The sequence below is a fragment of the Prionailurus bengalensis genome, chromosome C1 (assembly GCF_016509475.1).
Source record: "Prionailurus bengalensis isolate Pbe53 chromosome C1, Fcat_Pben_1.1_paternal_pri, whole genome shotgun sequence".
Classification (NCBI taxonomy): domain Eukaryota; kingdom Metazoa; phylum Chordata; class Mammalia; order Carnivora; family Felidae; genus Prionailurus; species Prionailurus bengalensis.
This window is the reverse complement of record NC_057345.1, coordinates 71,789,545-71,808,769: the sequence shown is the minus strand read 5'-3', so window position 1 is coordinate 71,808,769 and position 19,225 is coordinate 71,789,545. Positions and strand designations below refer to the sequence as shown.

Genomic DNA, 19,225 nt, shown 5'->3' with positions numbered 1-19,225 from the left:
CCCCTGCCCCATCGAGCGCGCCAAGCCTCGGTGACTTCAGTAAGCATGAGGTAAGTGGGAAGACCCCTCTGCCTTCTCCCCCACTAAGTGACCAATTCCTACAAAAGTAGAGAAAATAGGGCACCTGGCTGGCTCAGTCGTTTAAGTGTCGGACTCTTGATCTCGGCCCAGGTCGTGATCTCGTGGTTCATGAGTTTGAGCCCCGTGTCGGGCTCTGTGCTGTTAGCATTGAGCCTACTTGGGGTTCTGTCTCTCCCTCTCCCTGTCCGCACCACCCCACTTGTGTGCTGTCTCTCAAAATAAATAAATAAATAAACTAAAAAATAAAATAAAAAGTAGAGGAAATAGGGATTACTTCCCTGAGGGCTCTACATTGGCAGTGAAAGAAAGGGGAGGTCTTATCTGGTCTTAAAATTAGCATTAAAATTTTAGACTTTTGACTATTTCCTTCATTCCCTTTATTAACACACCCCTCCCTTGCCCAGCCATGGCTTTCTTTCTGGGGGTTTTGAATTGTTTTCCGTTCCCATGGTGGCCCTGGCTTAGCTTTCTGGGACTGACAGATTGATGCCTCACTGTTAATATCAGTTCTTGGATCGGAGCTAGCAATGTGGGAGAGTTTTATTTTAGCAAAGGTGGGTTTGATGTGTTGACAGAGGGAGCCATTTCTCATGCTCTGCAAATAAGGTAACAACATTATGTACTTTTTAAAGAAATACCAACAGAATGGATTTCCTGAAACGGACCTTCAGGAATTTCTGAAGGAGTGTGGTAGCAAAGAGAAGTATCAGAAAGAGGCCTCACCCTTCTTGTCCTGCATCTGCTGCCTGAGGAGGTCAGTATTGTGTTTAATCAGGTCTCCATGCTCCTGAGGTGATCTTCTCTGTGGCCTTAACAACGGGTTCTTCCAAGGTTTACCCTATTCTCAGAGATCAGCTTATTGTGGGAAATAATTCATCTTTCATTTTCTTTCCTCCCACTGAAACTGGCTTTAGAAATGAATTGTTTCTTACAAAACGGGGTAGAAAGCTACATGACGTGGTTGAAATCTCTAGGGAATATTATGAGACCCTAACAAGAAGGCCTGAGTTATGTCCGCTAACGTCAAGAAGGTGAACTCTGAGGTGGCCAAAGTAAGAGGTCAAAACTCTTATTTTTAGGAGTGGAGCTCTAGGAATGTCCACGGCCTTTCCCTTTCCACAGTATTTGGTATAAATAACCTTTCTTGAGCTGAGCAGAGAACCTGCTTGAGAGGAGGCTGTGCATAGCTTTGGTTGGGAACACATATCAGTAGCTCTACATCGACCAACTGTGCTTTGCTGGCATTCGGCAGGACACTTATGCAAATGGTCTACACCTCAGTGGCAAAGCATCCACTTAGTGGTTTGTGGGTAAAATAGGGGTCACATGAGGATAGTTTTCTTAATTGTGCCCTTATTTATTTTCCTCTGTAGTCACAGGTGGGGTTGTTGACTGAAAATATCCCCTACCCATGTTTTTCGAGAAGAAATCTCTAAATCAAATTCCTGAAGGGAGATGGAAGAACATAATTGCTACTTTAAACCACAGGATGTATTTTCTGTTAATCGATTCATACCGCATCTTGGGATTTGAAATGATATGAGTGAGCGTTTCCAAAGAATGTCTGGTAAATATGAAATGAAGTCTTCTGAGAAAAGTTCAGTTTTTTTAAATCACATTTCTTCCTCTCAGAGCATTAAATTGTTGCCATGGAAGCTGGGATAAAGGGAAATTAATTTTCTTAATAGGCAGTGGCTTCCTAAGAGGCACCTTATGTAAGGAAAATCTCTCAAAGTTGTTTTTTCCAATGTGTATTTAACTGTAAAGAAAAAATCATCATTAGAGAATGTAATTGTGAATTCTGGAAAGTAACCGATAAGTTTTTGGTATTTGATTTTTGGACTTTGGTGTACATCACAAAAGCCCCAGGAGGATGTTAAATGTTTTCTTGTGCAGCCACATGGAATGGGCAAAAGGTTTAAGGGAGGGACTAGAAAACGTCTTGGTCGGATTGGGTCTGAGAACTGAGAAGAAGAATCAATATCAGCAGACGGTCCACTGTATGGCATGCGAGGGGCTGTTGAGAAGATGCCTGCTTCACAGGAGGGTCTGCTCATCATGACAAATGAAAGAATTCAGTGGACGGAGGGAGTCTACCAAGGAAGTCAGCTGAAGAACTAAAATGTTGAAAGTTTTGAAAAAAGAGGCTATCAAAAATAAAAACAGAAGTGGTTGTTACCGAAGATGGTCATGGGTGAAGTCAGCTGGAGAAGTTTTAGTTGAATAATCAGATCAAAGCTTGATCTGATTGGACCCCTGGCCAATTGGGATGGACCCTACAGAGAGTAAACGAAGGTCACAGGACTGATGCCGGAAATGGATGGTCCTGGGGCCATGAGAATAAATGATGACTTTGACTCCATCAAAAAGTACACCTGGAGGTGTTTAAAGGTTAGGAACCTAAGAATGGTAGAAATTGAGGAAGGCCATAAAGGGAGAGTAAATATTAGAGAGAGACCTGAGGGAATGTGGGGAGTAAGGGCATCGCAAATATTGGTGTGTAGGTCCCCTTTCTGGTGCCTATCACTGACACCCCCAACCGACAGCTCCGTCTCCTGCAGAACACAGATGGGGGTCACTTTTTTAATCAAACAGGTCCAGCAACCACAATAGACTGATTTTCCTTCAAATTGTTGACAGAGTCTCTGGACTGATTATCAGAACACCTGGCTTTCTGTTTTGGACCCTTCTGGTTACCAAATGTGTCCCATGATCTCTCCTTAACCTCTTGGTCCTTCCAGTGCCATCAGAGTACAACAGATGACCTCTGAAACCAGGTCTCATGTGATGTGATTCTTTGGAAAGATACACCTGGTTGGACAAATACAGAATTAACCTTTCCCCTTCTCCACTGCAGCAAAGGGAAAAATCTGTTGTAGCCATTGAGTAGCCAATTGTAGCCATATGTTGTTGTCATGTGACAAAGCCGTTGCTTTGTCAATGAAAGGAGACGCAGGGTCCTTTTACATGGACAACTCCTCAGAATTGCCAAAAGCATCTAGTCAAACCAAAAATAATGTACATTGACCTTCTTACCTTTTCTTCTTATATGTCGAACTCAGTGTGTCTATAACCTATGCATGCCTGACTGCAGAGTATTCCTATTCCATCCCACAGATTCTGAAATCATTGTTTTCTCTTTCCTCTTTCCCCTTTCTGGTACAGGAAAGGAAGTGATGACCACTTGGTACTTATGAACTAAAATCTTCCTGCTAAAGATAATCAAGTTTCAGGCCTCTTTACCCTGTGACAATGCAGAGGGCCCCAAACAGCTCGGACCAGCACTTCCAAAAATACTGACTTATTTAACTGTGGAGCAGGAAAGAGGACTGTTAGCTGGTTGAACACAACTGAAATTCCAAAGTTCCTTTTATAAACTTGGATGATGAAGCATAGACCACGGTCAACTACTGGGCATCAGTGCAATGGAGCAGTGATAATGAAATTCTGCGTTGAACTTTTAACTTATGACATCACAATGTTGGGATGGAAAAAAAAAAAAAATCACATTTCAAAGTGTGCCAAAACAATGGCACCTAAAGCCATGCATTGAAAGCTAGGTGTTAATCGTTCAATAAGGGTTCGTTTTAAAAGTGATTTGGGATTAGAAGACATTTGCTAATTCATGGTGTGTACAGAAATGAAGTTGGTTCCAAGACTCAGTTAGAAATTGCAAGGTGGAGAACTATTAAGCCAACTAAAGAACACACTTAAATCAACAAAAAGACTGTCTTGGCCTGTTTTCCTATGTTTGTTTGTTTTCCAGCATGGCAGGAAGCAACTGTTGGCATGGTGGGATGAACCATGGGGTTCGGTGGGTTGGTTCAGTGGGATGAACTGGAAACAGTCATTTGTACACCTTGTCGCTTGTGCTATTGTTGATTATACACACATGACATGGAAGTGAAGGGTAGCAATGGTCACTCATTTTAACAACTGAACTCCACTATGGTGGCAATTTGCCCTTGTCAAGCAAGGAAAGATGGTATTTTTTTCCCAAATAAATTTATTTTTGTCACAACAAGTGGAGCTCCTGCTTTTTTTTTTTTTTTAATGTAGTATTTCTTAATATCTACCTAGCGCAAAATTCAGATCACATCTCTATGACCTATCTGGTCTCCGGAAGGGGTTTCTCACTTTCCTAAAAGCAATGAAGGAGATATGGGGGTTAGTATATAGAAGTTATCCGATAAATATTTATGATAATAACTTGAGATTAAGATTACTTCATGTATGGATTTATTTTGTACTTTTGTATTTTAAATTTATTAGAGAAGAACAGAATTGGAATCAAGCAGAACCCTCATCCCAATGCTCTCCCTCTTTTTTCCCTGCCCTTCCCTGTCAAGCCCCTACCAGATTTTCTTTCTCATACCCCTTTTCTCTCCCCTTGTCCCCACATTTTCTTCATGTGCCTGCACCAAACCTAGCCCAGGAAAATCATTCACTTAATACCATTAAAACTTGTAGATAAATGACTCATGTCTATACACAGAATACTTTGCTAAAATGACCATCTTAGGTCTTCCAAAAAATGTCAAGAGTTATATTCATCTTTTAAACTAAGGATTATTTAACTGGCGCTTCTCGGGTCATTCCCAACACTCCCGAATCAGGTGTGCAATCCAATCACTTACTTACTTCTGAGTATACCCCCAGTATTTGGTTTGTCTCTGAATCGAATTGCTGTTAAAGCCCTTCTGTAATCTGCAGCTGTGACTACCATTTGAATAGAAGATTAATGATGGTCTTGCATGCTTGCGTTTTCTTTTATTGGCTTTCATGTTGCCTTTTATTTCTTTTCTCCCTAGCTGGACAAAACACTTTCAGGGAGAAAAATCTTTCTCAAGGTTACCCTATATCTGTGGAAACATTGTTTTCTCTCTTTTTACTAATTGTAAACAATTGTCATTTCACCAACTGTATTATCTGTTTGGGTTTTATTGAACAATGTTCTCGTAACTCTGCTTAATGGACACATCTGGGACAAACCATTTTCTCTTCTACCTAGGCCTCTACTTGGAGAGTGCACCGTGAAAGGTAGGAGACATGTTCTTTCTGGTTTTGCTGGTTTCATTCCGGGATCTCCAACTTACTAGAATGTACCCTGTTGGCTTGCAGTGCACCCCCAAAGCCAGAGACAACAGCCCTGAGCTTGTTGACTTGGGGTGGTAGAGAAGAGCATGGGCATGGGAGCCATCTGGACAGACTCAGGTGAAAGTCCAAGCTTACCCTGTAGCTTTGCGGCCTCGGGCAAGTTACTTTCTGCTTCTAAATGATGATGGTACACCTCAACTGTGGGATTCGCATATAAGTCAGGTAACTCAGGCAAACTTGGCATTGACCTGGCATCGAATTGAAACCTGAGCTGTTCTTCCCTTTTGATTTTTCTGTCACGTTTATAAGTAGGTTCCATGGGACTAGGGAATAGTAAAGATTTAGTCTACATCCCTTCTTCCTGGACTCCTGTTCTCCTACTGAGTCTCCTTGGACGGATCATACAGGGCTTCAGTTTCCTCATCTGTAAAATGGGGACTGTGCGGATTGAGTGAGTGAAATATGAAGTGTATAGAACTCGGCATGACTCGGGAGTGCATGGTAAATAGTAGATCTTTAAGAAGCTTTTCCTAGCATAGGCTACAAATGTACAGATCTATTTCCCTGGGCCGGCCGGGAAAATATTTTGTAGTGAGCTTACTATACACTTTTGGTGGACTTTGTTCCAGTTAGCGCTCTAAGTGTGTAAATATCCCATATGCAGCCATGTGCTAGAGGCAATGATCAATACAGCAGCTGTCAGAACTCACACTTAGTTGTGCCGAAGTGGAGCAGATGAGCAACCTAAATGCCCTTCCATCGGGGGCAAAGCTGTCAGTCCTGATGGAGGGTTAAAGTCACTGAGGTGCACAAGCTGTCACAAACCTCCAGTGCCTTCACTCTCAGCGAGCCCTTCTGTCCTCTGCTAGGAGCCCGCTGCCCTAACCAAATTTTTCAGAAGGTGCGAAGTATAGGCTAGCTTGCTTCTAGGCCACCATGGAGGACGTGGGATGGCAAATGCAAAAGGGTGAGAGGAGGTTTTTCGGAGAAGCTCTTCAGGAGATTCCAGTCACTGCCCCCAAACCCTGCTGAGGGCCCATATCATAACAAGGGTGGGAGGGCCCCTTGGCTGTGGGGAGGCCTACGCTCAGAATCTCAGGTTGAGGAGAAGCACAGCACCCCAGCTTCTCACCCTAGGGACAAATAGCCAGTCACCTTCCAGTGCCTGAGGGCCTCCTGTAAAAGTGGCCCAGCACTGTCACTGATGGTCAGGGGCCCCGGAGTCACTAGGAAAGTATGTTCGGTGAACTGCTGCTGTGGTCTCGGCCATGGATGGCTCCTGCCAGTATAAAGACCTGTGATGTTTAAAGATATGACTCCGGTTCCCTGAAGAATTCACCTGGGGCCGCCACTTATCACAGGAACTTTGGATGACTCAACTTCACTTTACTACTCATCAGTTTCACCTTTATTTTCATGTAAGTTGAGCAAACTTTATTTTGCTCCTCCTCAAAGTTTGGACTCTCACCCATAACGCTGAGTCTCTTTACCAAGTCCAGAAGTTCACACTACTTGTAAAACATACATGAAGCAGCTCTTGTGGGACAGAGTGATTGAGGACCTCACAGATGAACCCCCAAGCGCGGTGTTCAGACATTAGGCCCTTAAGCGAGGACAGTGAACTATAGGCATGGGAAAGGGAACATGATGCAGTGAGTTGGAGCAAATGCCGAACACTTCTGCTTTCCCGTTCCTTCCACTTGAGATACTTGATACTCATGCTATGCAGCTTTGTGGCTGTGTGACCTATGCATTCACAAAGGACCCCACACCTGGCTTCATGCTTCGCCCTCACAGTCTTGCAATTCTTAATGTTTTTCGAACAGCCCCTCCCCCCAACCAAGTCATGTAGTAAATTCTCATGGTAGTACAGTGTAACTCATTGATGATCTCAGTGATTAAAGCATGGCCTTTTAGACAAAGGCTAGGAGCCCAGTGTCATACTTAGTTTATAAAACAATTGAAATTTAACAAAAGGAAAGAGTGAACCTGAGTTGGAGTGGCTTTTACACTGATGTGAGTGATAATCTAGTTGTATTTGTGGGATGAGGTGAGCTTAGGGTCCTCCACTCTGCCATCTTCCCCAGAAGTCTCTAAAGTAGCTTTTTTTTTTTTTAACTAGGCTCCATACCCAACATGGATCTTGAACTCACAACCCTGAGATCAAGAGTTGGATACTCTAATGACTGAGACAGCCAGGCATTCCTAGAGTGGTGATTTTTTTTTTGAGTTTATGCATTTTGAGAGAGAGAGAGCATGTGCAAGAGCACACACGAGCAGGGGAGAGGTGGAGAGGGAAAGACAGAATCCCAAACAGGCGCTGAATCACCAGCACAGAGCTCTGCATGGGGCTCGATCTCACAAACCGTGAGATCATGACCTGAGTCAAAACCAAGAGTCAGATGTTTAACTGACTGAGTGGCTCTGGCCTACTGCTTATCTCACAAAGATGGAGATTAAACTTCTGTAATTGGTGATGTTGGTCAAGGTTGTTTCCATGTTGCATTGGTGGGTTGGATGCTGGGCTGCTCACCTTTCTCCCCATGCCTCATTTTCTTATCTCCATTTCATGTTTTTCCATTGACAGAGTCAGGGTAGTTCATCCTCTAAACTCAAGTTATGTTTGCCCAGTTACCATATGTCCTGTGACCTTGCCCAGCAAAGTCCCGTGGGACCTGCTCCACATACTAAGCAATCAGATGCTCTTTCCAAGCTCTTTGCAGCCATTTGCTGTTAGAATGAAGGGCCTGTCTTTGAATGAGAAGCTGTAGGATTGTTAAACATGCTGTGTGTTGGAGAAAATAACATATTAGCACTGGGAAGACATCAAGATGGACCAAATCTCAAAATAGACATTCAAGTTGTTAGGGAAAACAATACAACTTATGGCTGTTCTACCGTGGGCTCATTTACAGCAAATGCTGCTGCAAACCAGTGGGTAAAAATGGTGGCAAATGTCTCTCTTGCCATCTGTCTCTGCCAGAGAACCAGGGAGTGAATGAGAAGCTAAATTAGTCACATACAACATTTCCACACCATCTTGTATAACAAGGACAGCAAAACTCTGACTTCTTAAAGACCCCTGGGAGCTATTGGCTGTGGTGAATGGGAGAGACAATTTATTAGGGTGATGTATGTTTCTTAGTTTCTAATGATACATAAATTATCCCATGAGCCATGATACATATGGTTTAAAGAGAATTTTAAATGAAAGCAATTTTTTTTCTAGCAACACTAATTGCCTAGCGGCAGTAAATTACTCATCCCCCACTGCCTGTGGGCTGTGGTCATTATTCTCTCCTGGAGGTTGAGCCGATGTCCCCCAAGAGGAATGTTTGCTTTGACAAAGTGAATTTACATCCTCACTTGTGAGCCTGCCATGCTGGGTCTACCAGAGGAGAGAGTATTAATAATGCCATTTGGACCTAGCACCCTGTGTTTGTGCCATCCTGCATGTGTTATCTATGATAGCAAGACAGTGAGTTGGGTCTTAGCTCTTGGTTGCCTTTGGGGGAAAATCAGGGAGCTGTTATCAATATTTAATTTTCTCCAGCTGGGGGGTTTGAGAGGTAGACTTGGCTAATAAGCATGAAAGTTTCTTAGATGACAAGTTAAGCAAGGGACGTGCTAAGCACTGCTAATTTGGGGAAAGGAGATAATGACATGATGTGCAGATGGAAAAGGGTGATGCTGTTAAAGACCATTAATTCCGCATATATTTGTTGATTTCCAATACTGTGCTAGGTACCAAGGATGCAAGGAATGAATGCCATGGTCTCTGGCCCCAAGAGGTTTGGTGTCCAGTGGGAGAGACAATAACATACAAAGCAAGGATAGCACAAGGGCACCCCAAGTGCTATATAAGAGCAGAATAGCAGTAGTTCTTGCCTCTCTGAAGTATAAATTAAGGCCTCTTAAAGACAACTAGATGATGTTAACTGAGACTTGAATAATACATTGTGCTTGACCAGATGGCCAAGGTGGGAGTGGGATTGGGGTAGGGCTTTCTGGATAAAAGCAATGATAGAACAAAAGCATGGACATCTGAGGGAGAAGCAAGCCAGTTAAGAAAAATGTTTTGGGGTGGTTAAAATGTGGGTCATGTACTGAGGAAAGTAATAGAATACAAGACCGAGAAGTGACAGGCAAGGCCACAGGGACTGTGAGCACCATGGGGAGCTACAAGACCAGAAAAGGCAGAACTGCGAAGGATAGATTAGAGTTGGGTGAGATAAGTAGGGAAATTAGTTACAAAACTTCTGCAATCATCCAGATAAAAACAACAAAACAGTGAGGTCATTTCCCTGTAATTAAACACAAAGAAGAATTTGCGTGAAAACTGTCGATAAGGAATATACCAGATCTCACGTATGTGTTTTATCTATCTGTGTGTGTGTGTGTATTTTTTTTCTTTCTTTCTCAAAAGACATTTCTGCTAAATACCCTGTCATTTTCTTGTGAGTTCATGCTTTTGGACTATGCATTTAGGGGGGAAGGTCTCTTTTCATAACTCCTATTACAGAGAAATACATTTATTAGGCTGAATGGCTTTAATGCATATTTCTATCCCATGGGCATTTCTCCTTCCACATATTTAAAAGAAGCGTATCCAAGACTTTCTGTTTCTGCATCATCCAGCTCCACCTACCCTACACACACACACACACACACACACACACACACGCACATGCACACACACACACACTGAAGTACTGTGACCTTAAGGCCGGCCATGGTTTGTGTCTATAAAGGTGGCAAGATGTGTGGGTGTAACCACTAACAAAGCCAGACTGACATCTGTAGTCTGAAGCTTACAGATTGCACAGAGACTTTATGAAGAATCCATCCTCCTTACCCGCTACCCATGACCACCATCAAGATTTGGGTGTGGGATCACTAAGTTTCAGAACTAAGTGTGGCTACCTGAAATTGACGGTCTTACAGGTAAGTGCTAGAAGGTGCTTTGACTTTATGACTCTCTTAGGCAGGGGCAGTGTGTGGGGACGTCAAGGGTGCAGGGGTGGGGAGGTAAACTGATTAAGAGGCTCAGAGAGAGGACTGTGTTGTGCCTACCCCCACTGCCTTGATTTGGGGGGTGGTAGTGAAATGTGGTCATATTAGAGGAATGTTCCTGGGTCAGGGTAGACTGAGACTGGGGGTTGGGGGGGGCAGGGCAAGGAATGTGGCATGGCCCATACCTCATAAATGAAGAAAGCATGGAGTTCTATAAATGCCTGAGTGCACGTGGGGCTGATCTGCCTGTTTCCTTCCAGAGCCCTGCAGAGAAGGTCAGTGGTTTATGCCAAGACCAACCCCAGTGATACCTCCTTGCAAGCTCTGACTCCAGTAAACCAACTCTGTGACTATTGCAGGTGGTAAACTCGTAACACTTCCTTACTATGTGGAATATGTGAGGCAGCAGGATGGTAGGAAACCCCATTAAGAGTCTTCTCACCTCCCAGCACAGTCAGAGGAGCCCAGCTGGGCATCGGTGGTGAGGGAGAACGCTCAAAGATTGGCAGGCTGATCATGGATCTATGCCCAAAGGGGTACAGTGGGCAGCTGGCACAGACCAAATGCTCAGAGGCCAAACCATGGTCTTAAGACAATGCATACCAGCACCGTGACCCTGGGTGACCAGCAGGACGCACTGTGGGGAAACTGCCACGCCCACATTCTTGGACAGTGAGGCCACCCAACCCAAGTCTGATCTCTGGGGAAGGTGCACTGGAGCTGCCAGCCAGACTGATGTGGAGATTGCTTCCCATGTCCTTTCTTGAGCAGGTCTTTGTTCCTGGAACAGACGGAGGAAGGGGTGAGTGGGTTGATGATGATTCTTCTACTAGAATTTTATTTCCCTGGCATAAATGGTTCCATAGTCCACCTGGAAAAGATGAACATAAGGGAAAGGGATGACAGGCAGATGAGGGGAGCTTGGGTGTGAGTGGCCGTGGCTAGTATGGTACTGACATGACGTCACCTCTCTCCTACTTTCTAGGCTTACGGGGGCCCTGACCTTTAACCCTTCTACAAAATACTCTGTTTAAGCCTCCTCATTTATAGGATTGAAACAAAAGAATTGGCATTTATTGTTCTGACTTAAATTTGAAGCGACCAAATGGGATAAAACTGAACGAAATAACATTTCTTCCCCACTGGCCTTTTCAAAGAGTGGCAATTCACGTTCACAGCAGGCAGCTCAGAGGGTAAGTTATTGAGACAGAAATGGGCACAAACCAAATAAGCTAATATTATCAACCAGTATTATCAGGAATGTGTCTTAAAAAGATGATTATTCAGCACCTTACAACCATATAGCCAAGTAAATACCAAATGGATTAAAGATTTAAATGTGAAAAACTAAGCCTGTAAAAGAACTAGAAAAAAATATAGACGAATATTGATCTGATATAAGAAGCAGAGAAGGGCTTTCTGAGTTTAAAGCTATCAGTAAATCATAAAAGAAAAATCAGATGAATTTATTGCATGAAAATGAAAATTTTCAGAGAATTAAGGACGTAAACAAAATCTTAAAAGCATACTCAGAAGGAAAGAATTGCAGTCTATACAACTGGCTTAGTGTCCTTGCTGTGTGAGGAACCATTAAAAATTCCTGGAGAGTGAGCCCCCAAAGGCACAAAATTTTCTGTGTCTCTGTGTTTCATGTGCACAGCAGGGTTCCTGGTGAGTAGCAAGCGTTCAAAAAATAGTATGTACTTTAAAAGCTATATTTGGTTGAATGCCTACTATGTACATGTAGTGTCACTACTCATTCCAGCAAACTTAACAACTTACGTATCTGAATTTCCATTAAACCAAAGAGAAAACTGAGCACAGAGTAGGGGTCAGAGAGTGGCTTCAAATCTGGAGCTTCTGACCCCACAGTCCTCTCCCATCTTCCCTTCCTGCTGCCTGCCTTCTAAATAATGCTTGCTGAATAGTATGTAATGGCAGAAAATTAAGTGTAACCTGCTTAATGAGAAATGTGGCTTTTATTTATTTATTTTTTTAATTTTTTTTTCAACGTTTATTTATTTTTGGGACAGAGAGAGACAGAGTATGAACGGGGGAGGGGCAGAGAGAGAGGGAGACACAGAATCGGAAACAGGCTCCAGGCTCTGAGCCATCAGCCCAGAGCCCGACGCGGGGCTCGAACTCGCAGACCGCAAGGTCATGACCTGGCTGAAGTCGGACGCTTAACCGACTGCGCCACCCAGGCGCCCCTTATTTTTAAACAACACCTTGTTAAGCAGCATTCCTTGAATTCACACAATGCTGGTGCTAATGGAAAATAATCTTATATCTTTGTAGGGGGAGTTGAAAGCTCCATAGAAATTCCCAGCTCTAATACTAAATTGCCAAGTGATTTAGACAATTTGTTAAGCCGCTCCAAGCCTCAGAACCCTTATCTGTAACACAGGGATAATAAAATTGAGAATACAGAGAGGTTAAGTAACTTGTCCAAGGTCACATAACAGTAAACACCAGAACTGGGACACAGACCCAGGCAGCCCATCTTTAGAGCTGAATAGTTCATAAGGTTGATGTAATGTCTAGGAGATAATGGATGTAAGCAAGCTTTGAAAAGGATAAACTGGACACATTGGTGAATGGAGGTGAAACTTAAGATTTTAAGCCGTGTGTGTGTGTGTGTGTGTGTGTGTAAGAATTATGAAAACCAAAGCTTGATAGAGATGTCTCAAATGTCTGGGTATGTCCTTCTTGAACTACTGTCTGTCTTTCAGTTGATAGAGCTTAAAATGTGTGTTTGGCAGACTGACCATCCCCTCGCTCCCACTCCCTCTACATAAGCCAGCATGTTACTACTGACTAATGGGGGCGCCTGGGTGGCGCAGTCGGTTAAGCGTCCGACTTCAGCCAGGTCACGATCTCGCGGTCTGTGAGTTCGAGCCCCGCATCAGGCTCTGGGCTGATGGCTCAGGGCCTGGAGCCTGTTTCCGATTCTGTGTCTCCCTTTCTCTCTGCCCCCCCGCCCCACGTTCATGCTCTGTCTCTCTCTGTCCCAAAAATAAATAAACGTTGAAAAAATATTAAAAAAAAAACTGACTAATGGATCAAAGTCAATATGCCCACAATTAGAATCTTAGCTAACGGTCTCCTTTAAAAAAAGAAAGAAAGAGAGAAAGAAAGAAAGAAAGAAAAAGGAAGAAAGAAAATTAAAATAAAGCAGATAATTGCATATAATGGGGTGGAGTTTCTGGCAAGTGCCATAATGAATCCCCATAGCTGTGATTGAAGTATGATAGCCTCCCCAGAAAACTTCGACTCAGCACCTCTGTCATCTTGCTGGCCAGAAGCCAGAACAGCCGCTGTTAACAACGTGTTTTAATATCTCTCATGTACTTTTCATGTCTCAGTTCAGTATTTGACCATTGACGAATTTGGCGGTTGTACCTGCAACTCAATTCATGTACCTTTCAGAAAATGTCCTTCATATTCTCTTTATCTCTAACTGACCTAGTTTATTTTTCTGAGCCATTTGAGAGAAGGTTGCATATACTATGCCCCTTTGCCTTACTACACGAGTATATTTTTTCTATCAAGCATAGCCTCTTATATAATCACAGTACAATGATCAAATACAGGAAATTTAACATTTTAACATTGATACAACGCTTTTATCAAATCTTACAGTGCATAGTCCAATTGCATCCATTGTCCCAATAATGTTCTTGCGGGCATTCTTTTCCCTCTGTTACAGGATCCAATCCAGGGTCACTACTGAGTTTAGCTGTCATAGCTCCTTTAGTTTTCTTTCATCTGGAAAACCTCATCAGCTTTTGTCTTTCGTGGCACTGAGATTTTTGAAAACGACTGGTCACTATTTACATGTAGCCCCTTAATATGGATTTGTTGATGCTTTCTCATGATTAGAAATCAGGCTATGCATTTTTGGTGGACATACCATGGAAACATTGAAGTGTCCTCCTCGGGGTATTATATCCAGAGGCAGATATTACTGGTCTGTCCCTCAAGGGGTGATATTTACTGATTGCCCAGTGAGATGTTGTCAGGTCTTTCCATCACTGTGGTGGCCACAAAAATGCATGGTCTCACTCTCCTGCTCTGAGGAACCTGCTGGCCGCTGCCTCAGCTGGCCGCTGCCTCAGCTGCCCTCCGCTCAGAATCTGCCCGCGCCTGCCTGGAGACGTGTTTTCCACCGACTGCTCAGGGCCAGTGAGGGGATGCAACAGTGGTCCTAAAGCTGGCTCGTTTCTGCCACGCAGGAGACCCCGTGCTGGACTTCCTATCAGGGTCACTGAATCCCTCTCAGACCTGGACTGTATCTAAGACTCTCCTACCCGACACTCCCCCTTTTCCTCCCTCCTTCGTGGGGTCAGACCCACACTGCAGCCCGACCGCCCTCCTGGCCTCCTCCAGCTTGCTCCCCATTTTCCCTCAGAGGAGCCACCCCACAAATTCTCTTGCATTTCTAGTCCCATCTTGGCAATCTGCCTCTTGGAGGGTCTGAAGTAACACAAAGTAGTACCGGAAAAGATGGTTGAAAAAGGGGTGGTAAGGTGGGAGATTTGGGCCTGGTTTACTCATCCCTGGTGGGTGAAGAGCATGCTGTCCTGAGTGGTAGGTGGGGCATGAAGAGTCCCCAGTACAAGGCAGTGGCCCAGTTGCCAAGGATCTCCCTGGTGGTGACCTGGAAAAGTGTCCTGGTGGTGGGGACTGCCTTTGCAGCTGCAACGATCCAGGAGGATTCCAGCAATTAGAAGACATGGCAAAAGGGACGCTTACAAAGACTGTAGAGTTGTCTCATCGCTTCTAAGTTGATTGACACTCCACAGAGGGATAAGAAACTGTGGGCTGAGCTCAAGTAGTTAAGACCAAGTGTGAGAGCAGAGGTCTTGGAGGTAGCCTACGTAGAGACCCTGATCCCCTGCAATGCAAGAGCACACAGACCGGGCTGTAGACTGAGGACCTGTTTAGTAGACTTCCTTGCCCCTGTTTATTTATTTTTTAATATATAGGAGAAAATAGAGGCTTGGAGAGATGATACAACTCAGCTTTCTTCGCCCAGATTTCTGACAGTAACTCAGCTTTCTTCATCCCGATTGCTGACGGGTCTGTCTACCTCCAACAGCATTTACACTTTCTGCCCATGGCTGTGTGTGGATCCATGGATTCTACAGAAGGAGAAGGCCACGGCTTTCTGGAGGGAACATCGCTATAGCATATCCACTGCCTATCCTTGCCTCTTCCCCTCTTCACTACAGTTTTGACTGCATTGTTTTTCTTGCCGGAATCCTGTTATCGACCTCTAGAATTCAGCGTTACCTGCATAACAGTAATGGATCCCACTGTGAGAAGGCATAGCAAGATATTCTAGTCATGCTTACATGAACTACAGAACCCATTATTTAGAAAAAGCATGTCCTCACACTAAATACTGAAGCGAGTTTTCCTTGTCTTTGGGTATACATGTAGCCATAGTTGTGTGTATGTGTCTGGTGAGAGAAAGGTAAACACTGAAATCTGTTTTATTGGGCCATGATTTGCTAATATTAGTGTAAATATATAAATGGGAATAGGTTTTACTCTTAAAGAACAATAACAGAAAATTGAGATTTTACAGGCATGTTCGGGAAATGGTGGGTAAGGCATTTTAATACTAACAATTCATCATAGGACCATGGATTCATAGTGATGTCTTACATTTACATAATACTGCAAGGTTTGCAAAGGGCTTTCCCATATATTGTGTAGTTTTATCCTCATAATAACCCTGTACTAGGTAGAGCAAGTTTTATTATCCCTTTTTTTTTATATAGGGGGAAATTATATTCTTCCGCAAACAGGAAAACTAAATAAAGAAAATTAATTGAAATGCCCATGCATTATGAGAAATGTATCTGAAACCTGGCATAAGAGGAACTTAGTTTTTGAAACTGCCTACTGTTCTAACTGAAAGTGTTCATTTCTTTTATAATATTTAATATTTAATATAGTTGCTAATACACTGGAGTCGGTGTTTCAAACCTGCAGTGTTTCCAGCCCTCACTTAAATCTATAATTCCTTTTGCTGCTCTTTGCAATAAGGATTTAATAAACACAATAACATGAGCGCTCAACGTGAATCCTTTTCCTTTGACATTGCTGAAAAATTTAAGTGACTTTAAACCTTTTAGATTGCCATGGGGTTAATTAAAAAGGAGAGAGAAAAGAACAAAATTTAGTCACTTACATCTAATTTATTTGTGAGGTGGGATCGAAGGTGTTATTATTTCTTCCCAGTAGGAGTACTTCTGTAAAGGTTGCAATGGAAGTGGTGAGAACACAGTTTTATAGGAAAAACTTTGCTTTTTTAGCAAAATAACTCCTTGGAAAATTATTTCCTTTCTATATGTGGTGATTCTCTTTATCCCAAATACCATTTTTGGCCTTATGGTCTCTTTTGTTTGATATTAATAGTTACACAGGCTTTTTTTTTTTTTTTTCGGTTAGTATTTTGTTAGTTACTCTGTATTTCCTCTCATTATAATTTAAATATATCTCATTCACACGGCATGTAGCTAGGTTTGTTGGGTCCATTACAATCTATATTAATGGAATTGTTTTGCTTACATTGTTTTAATGATGCATATATTTGGACTTATTTCTATAATCCTAATTTTTGTTTTCCATAAATCATACTTTTTTTTTTCTTGTTTCTCCCCTGCCTCTGTCCTTCTGTTGGATTAGTGGAATTTTTCATGATTCACTTTTACTTCTTTTCGTATGTGCTCTTAACTTTTTTTTTTTAATTTTTAATGTTTATTTATTTTTGAGAGAGACAGTATAAGTGGGAGAAGGGCAGAGAGAGAGGGAGACACAGAATCCAAAGCAGGCTCCAGACTCTGAGCTGTCAACACAGAGCCTGATGTGGGGCTCGAACCCAGGAACTGAAGCCAAAGGTAAGCCAGAGCTTAACCAACTGAGCCACCCAGGTGCCCCTGTGCTCTTAACTTTTCAACTCTTCACCTGACTTAGAAAAATAGAAAGTTAATCAAAATATCTCAGCTACTCTTTGCTCTTTTCCTCTGGATCACTTTCACTCTCTAGACACTCTCTGTCTTACGTGTTTTTCTTGTCTAGTATTTTAGTTCCTTTTTCCAGCCTTCTTCCCTCGTTGTTATTTTTGCTTCGTATCTGGTACAGACAATGTTTCCTCAGATTTACTCATGTTTTTACCACTTACCTTAGTAAAAATGCTTTTGGCAGACCACTTCTTTCTGGGTTCAATTTCCTTCTTTCTTTAGTAGTTCTTTTAATGAGTCTTGGTCTTCATCTGAAAAATCTCTTTACTTCACCCTTAGTTTTCAACCATTCTTTAACTGGAAATTAAATCCTAGGTTGCCCCTCTTTTCCCTCGACACTTTGGTAATGGAGTTCCATTTTCTCCTGGTCTTTATTGTTGTTGGGAGAAGTATTATAAGCCTAAGTAGTCTGTCTTTTCTCATGGACTGCTTTTTTTTTTTTTTTTTAATTTTTTTTTTCAACGTTTATTTATTTTTGGGACAGAGAGAGACAGAGCATGAATGGGGGAGGGGCAGAGAGAGGGAGACACAGAATCAGAAACAGGCTCCAGGCTCTGAGCCATCAGCCCAGAGCCTGACGCGGGGCTCGAACTCACGGACCGCGAGATCGTGACCTGGCTGAAGTCGGACGCTTAACCGACTGCGCCACCCAGGCGCCCCTCTCATGGACTGCTTTTAAGATTTGTTCGTCTTTAATACTTCACTGTGTGTGTATTTCAAATTTTAATTGTTTGAAGCAGTTGTGGTTCTTGAATCAAAAAATTCATGTCTTGGGGCACCTGGGTGCCTTCAGCTCAGGTCATGATCTCACAGTTTGTGAGTTCGAGCCCCACATCAGGCTCTGTGCTGACAGCTCGGGGCCTGGAGCCTCTTCAGATTCTGTGTCTCCCTCTCTCTGCTCCTTCCCTGCTCACACTCTATCTCTCTCTCAAAAATAAATAAAGATTTAAAACAATTAAAAAAAATTCATGTCTTTTTCAACTCTGAAAATTAGTCATTAGTTTTTTAAAAATATGATTTCCTTCTCATTCCCTCTTGTCTTGCTTTCTGAAACTCTGATTGGAAATATGTTGAGGGGCGCCTGGCTGAATCAGTTGGTGGAACATTTAACTCTTTATCTCAGAGTTGTAAGTTCAAGCTTCATGTGGAAGGTAGAGATTGCTTTAAAAAAATAGAATCTTAAAAAAAAAAAAAAGAAAGAAGCATGTTGAATCTTCTCATTCATCCCATTCCTTCATCTCTGAATCTCTCCTATTTTCAATCCCCTTTTCTCTTTGTGCTACAGTCTAATGAATTTCTTTAGATATATCTTTGAGTTCATTAATTCCCTCTTTAGCTGGTTTTAAGTTTTTGTTTATTGGTTCATTGAGGTTTTTTTATTACAATGACTCAGTTTTTCATTTCTCGTTTCTTTTGGTTTTCTTTTTATATCAACTTATTTTCTTTTTTAAAAAAATGTTTATTTATTTTTAGTGGGGGAGGGGCTGAGAGAGAGGGAGACAGAGAATCCCAAACATGTTTTGTGCTGTCAGCGCAGAGCCTGATTTGGGGCTCGATCCCACAAACCATGCGATCTTGACCTGAGCCAAAATCAAGAGTTGGATGCTCAACCAACTGAGCCACCCAGGTACCTCCAACTTTTTTCATTAAAAAAAAAAAATGTGATGTTTATTTATTTTTGAGACAGAGAGAGACAGAGAGTGCATGGAGGAGGGTCAGAGAGAGGGAGACACAGAATCTGAAGCAGGCTCCAGGCTCCAAGCTGTCAGCACAGAGCCCGACGTGGGGCTCAAACTCACGGACCGCGAGATCATGACCTGAGCCGAGGTCAGATGCTCAACCGACTGAGCCACCCAGACACCCCTAAAGTACCTACTATATTTTCAGTTTCTTGCATGAGCTAGACTCAGTAAGATGTGGACAGAATATAAATTTAATCTTTTCCCAATTACCCATTTAAACCCGATATGTAATCTGGCCTTTTTCTTACCTTTTGGGTG

At 42.7% G+C, this 19,225-nt stretch overlaps 1 protein-coding gene across 4 annotated transcripts in view; it reads left to right on the top strand.

Moving 5' to 3' along the window:
* The window catches only part of MCOLN2 (mucolipin TRP cation channel 2), a 56,948-nt gene extending 52,843 nt beyond the window's left edge, over nt 1–4,105 (top strand). For all 4 annotated transcript variants that reach the window (XM_043575456.1, XM_043575458.1, XM_043575459.1 and 1 more), the window contains exons 13-14: nt 714–835; nt 3,247–4,105. In XM_043575456.1, coding sequence (XP_043431391.1) covers nt 714–835; nt 3,247–3,283 — 159 coding nt within the window. In that variant the 3' untranslated portion in view covers nt 3,284–4,105. The remainder of the gene's footprint in view (nt 1–713; nt 836–3,246) is intronic.
* The last annotated feature ends 15,120 nt before the right edge of the window (nt 4,106–19,225 follow it).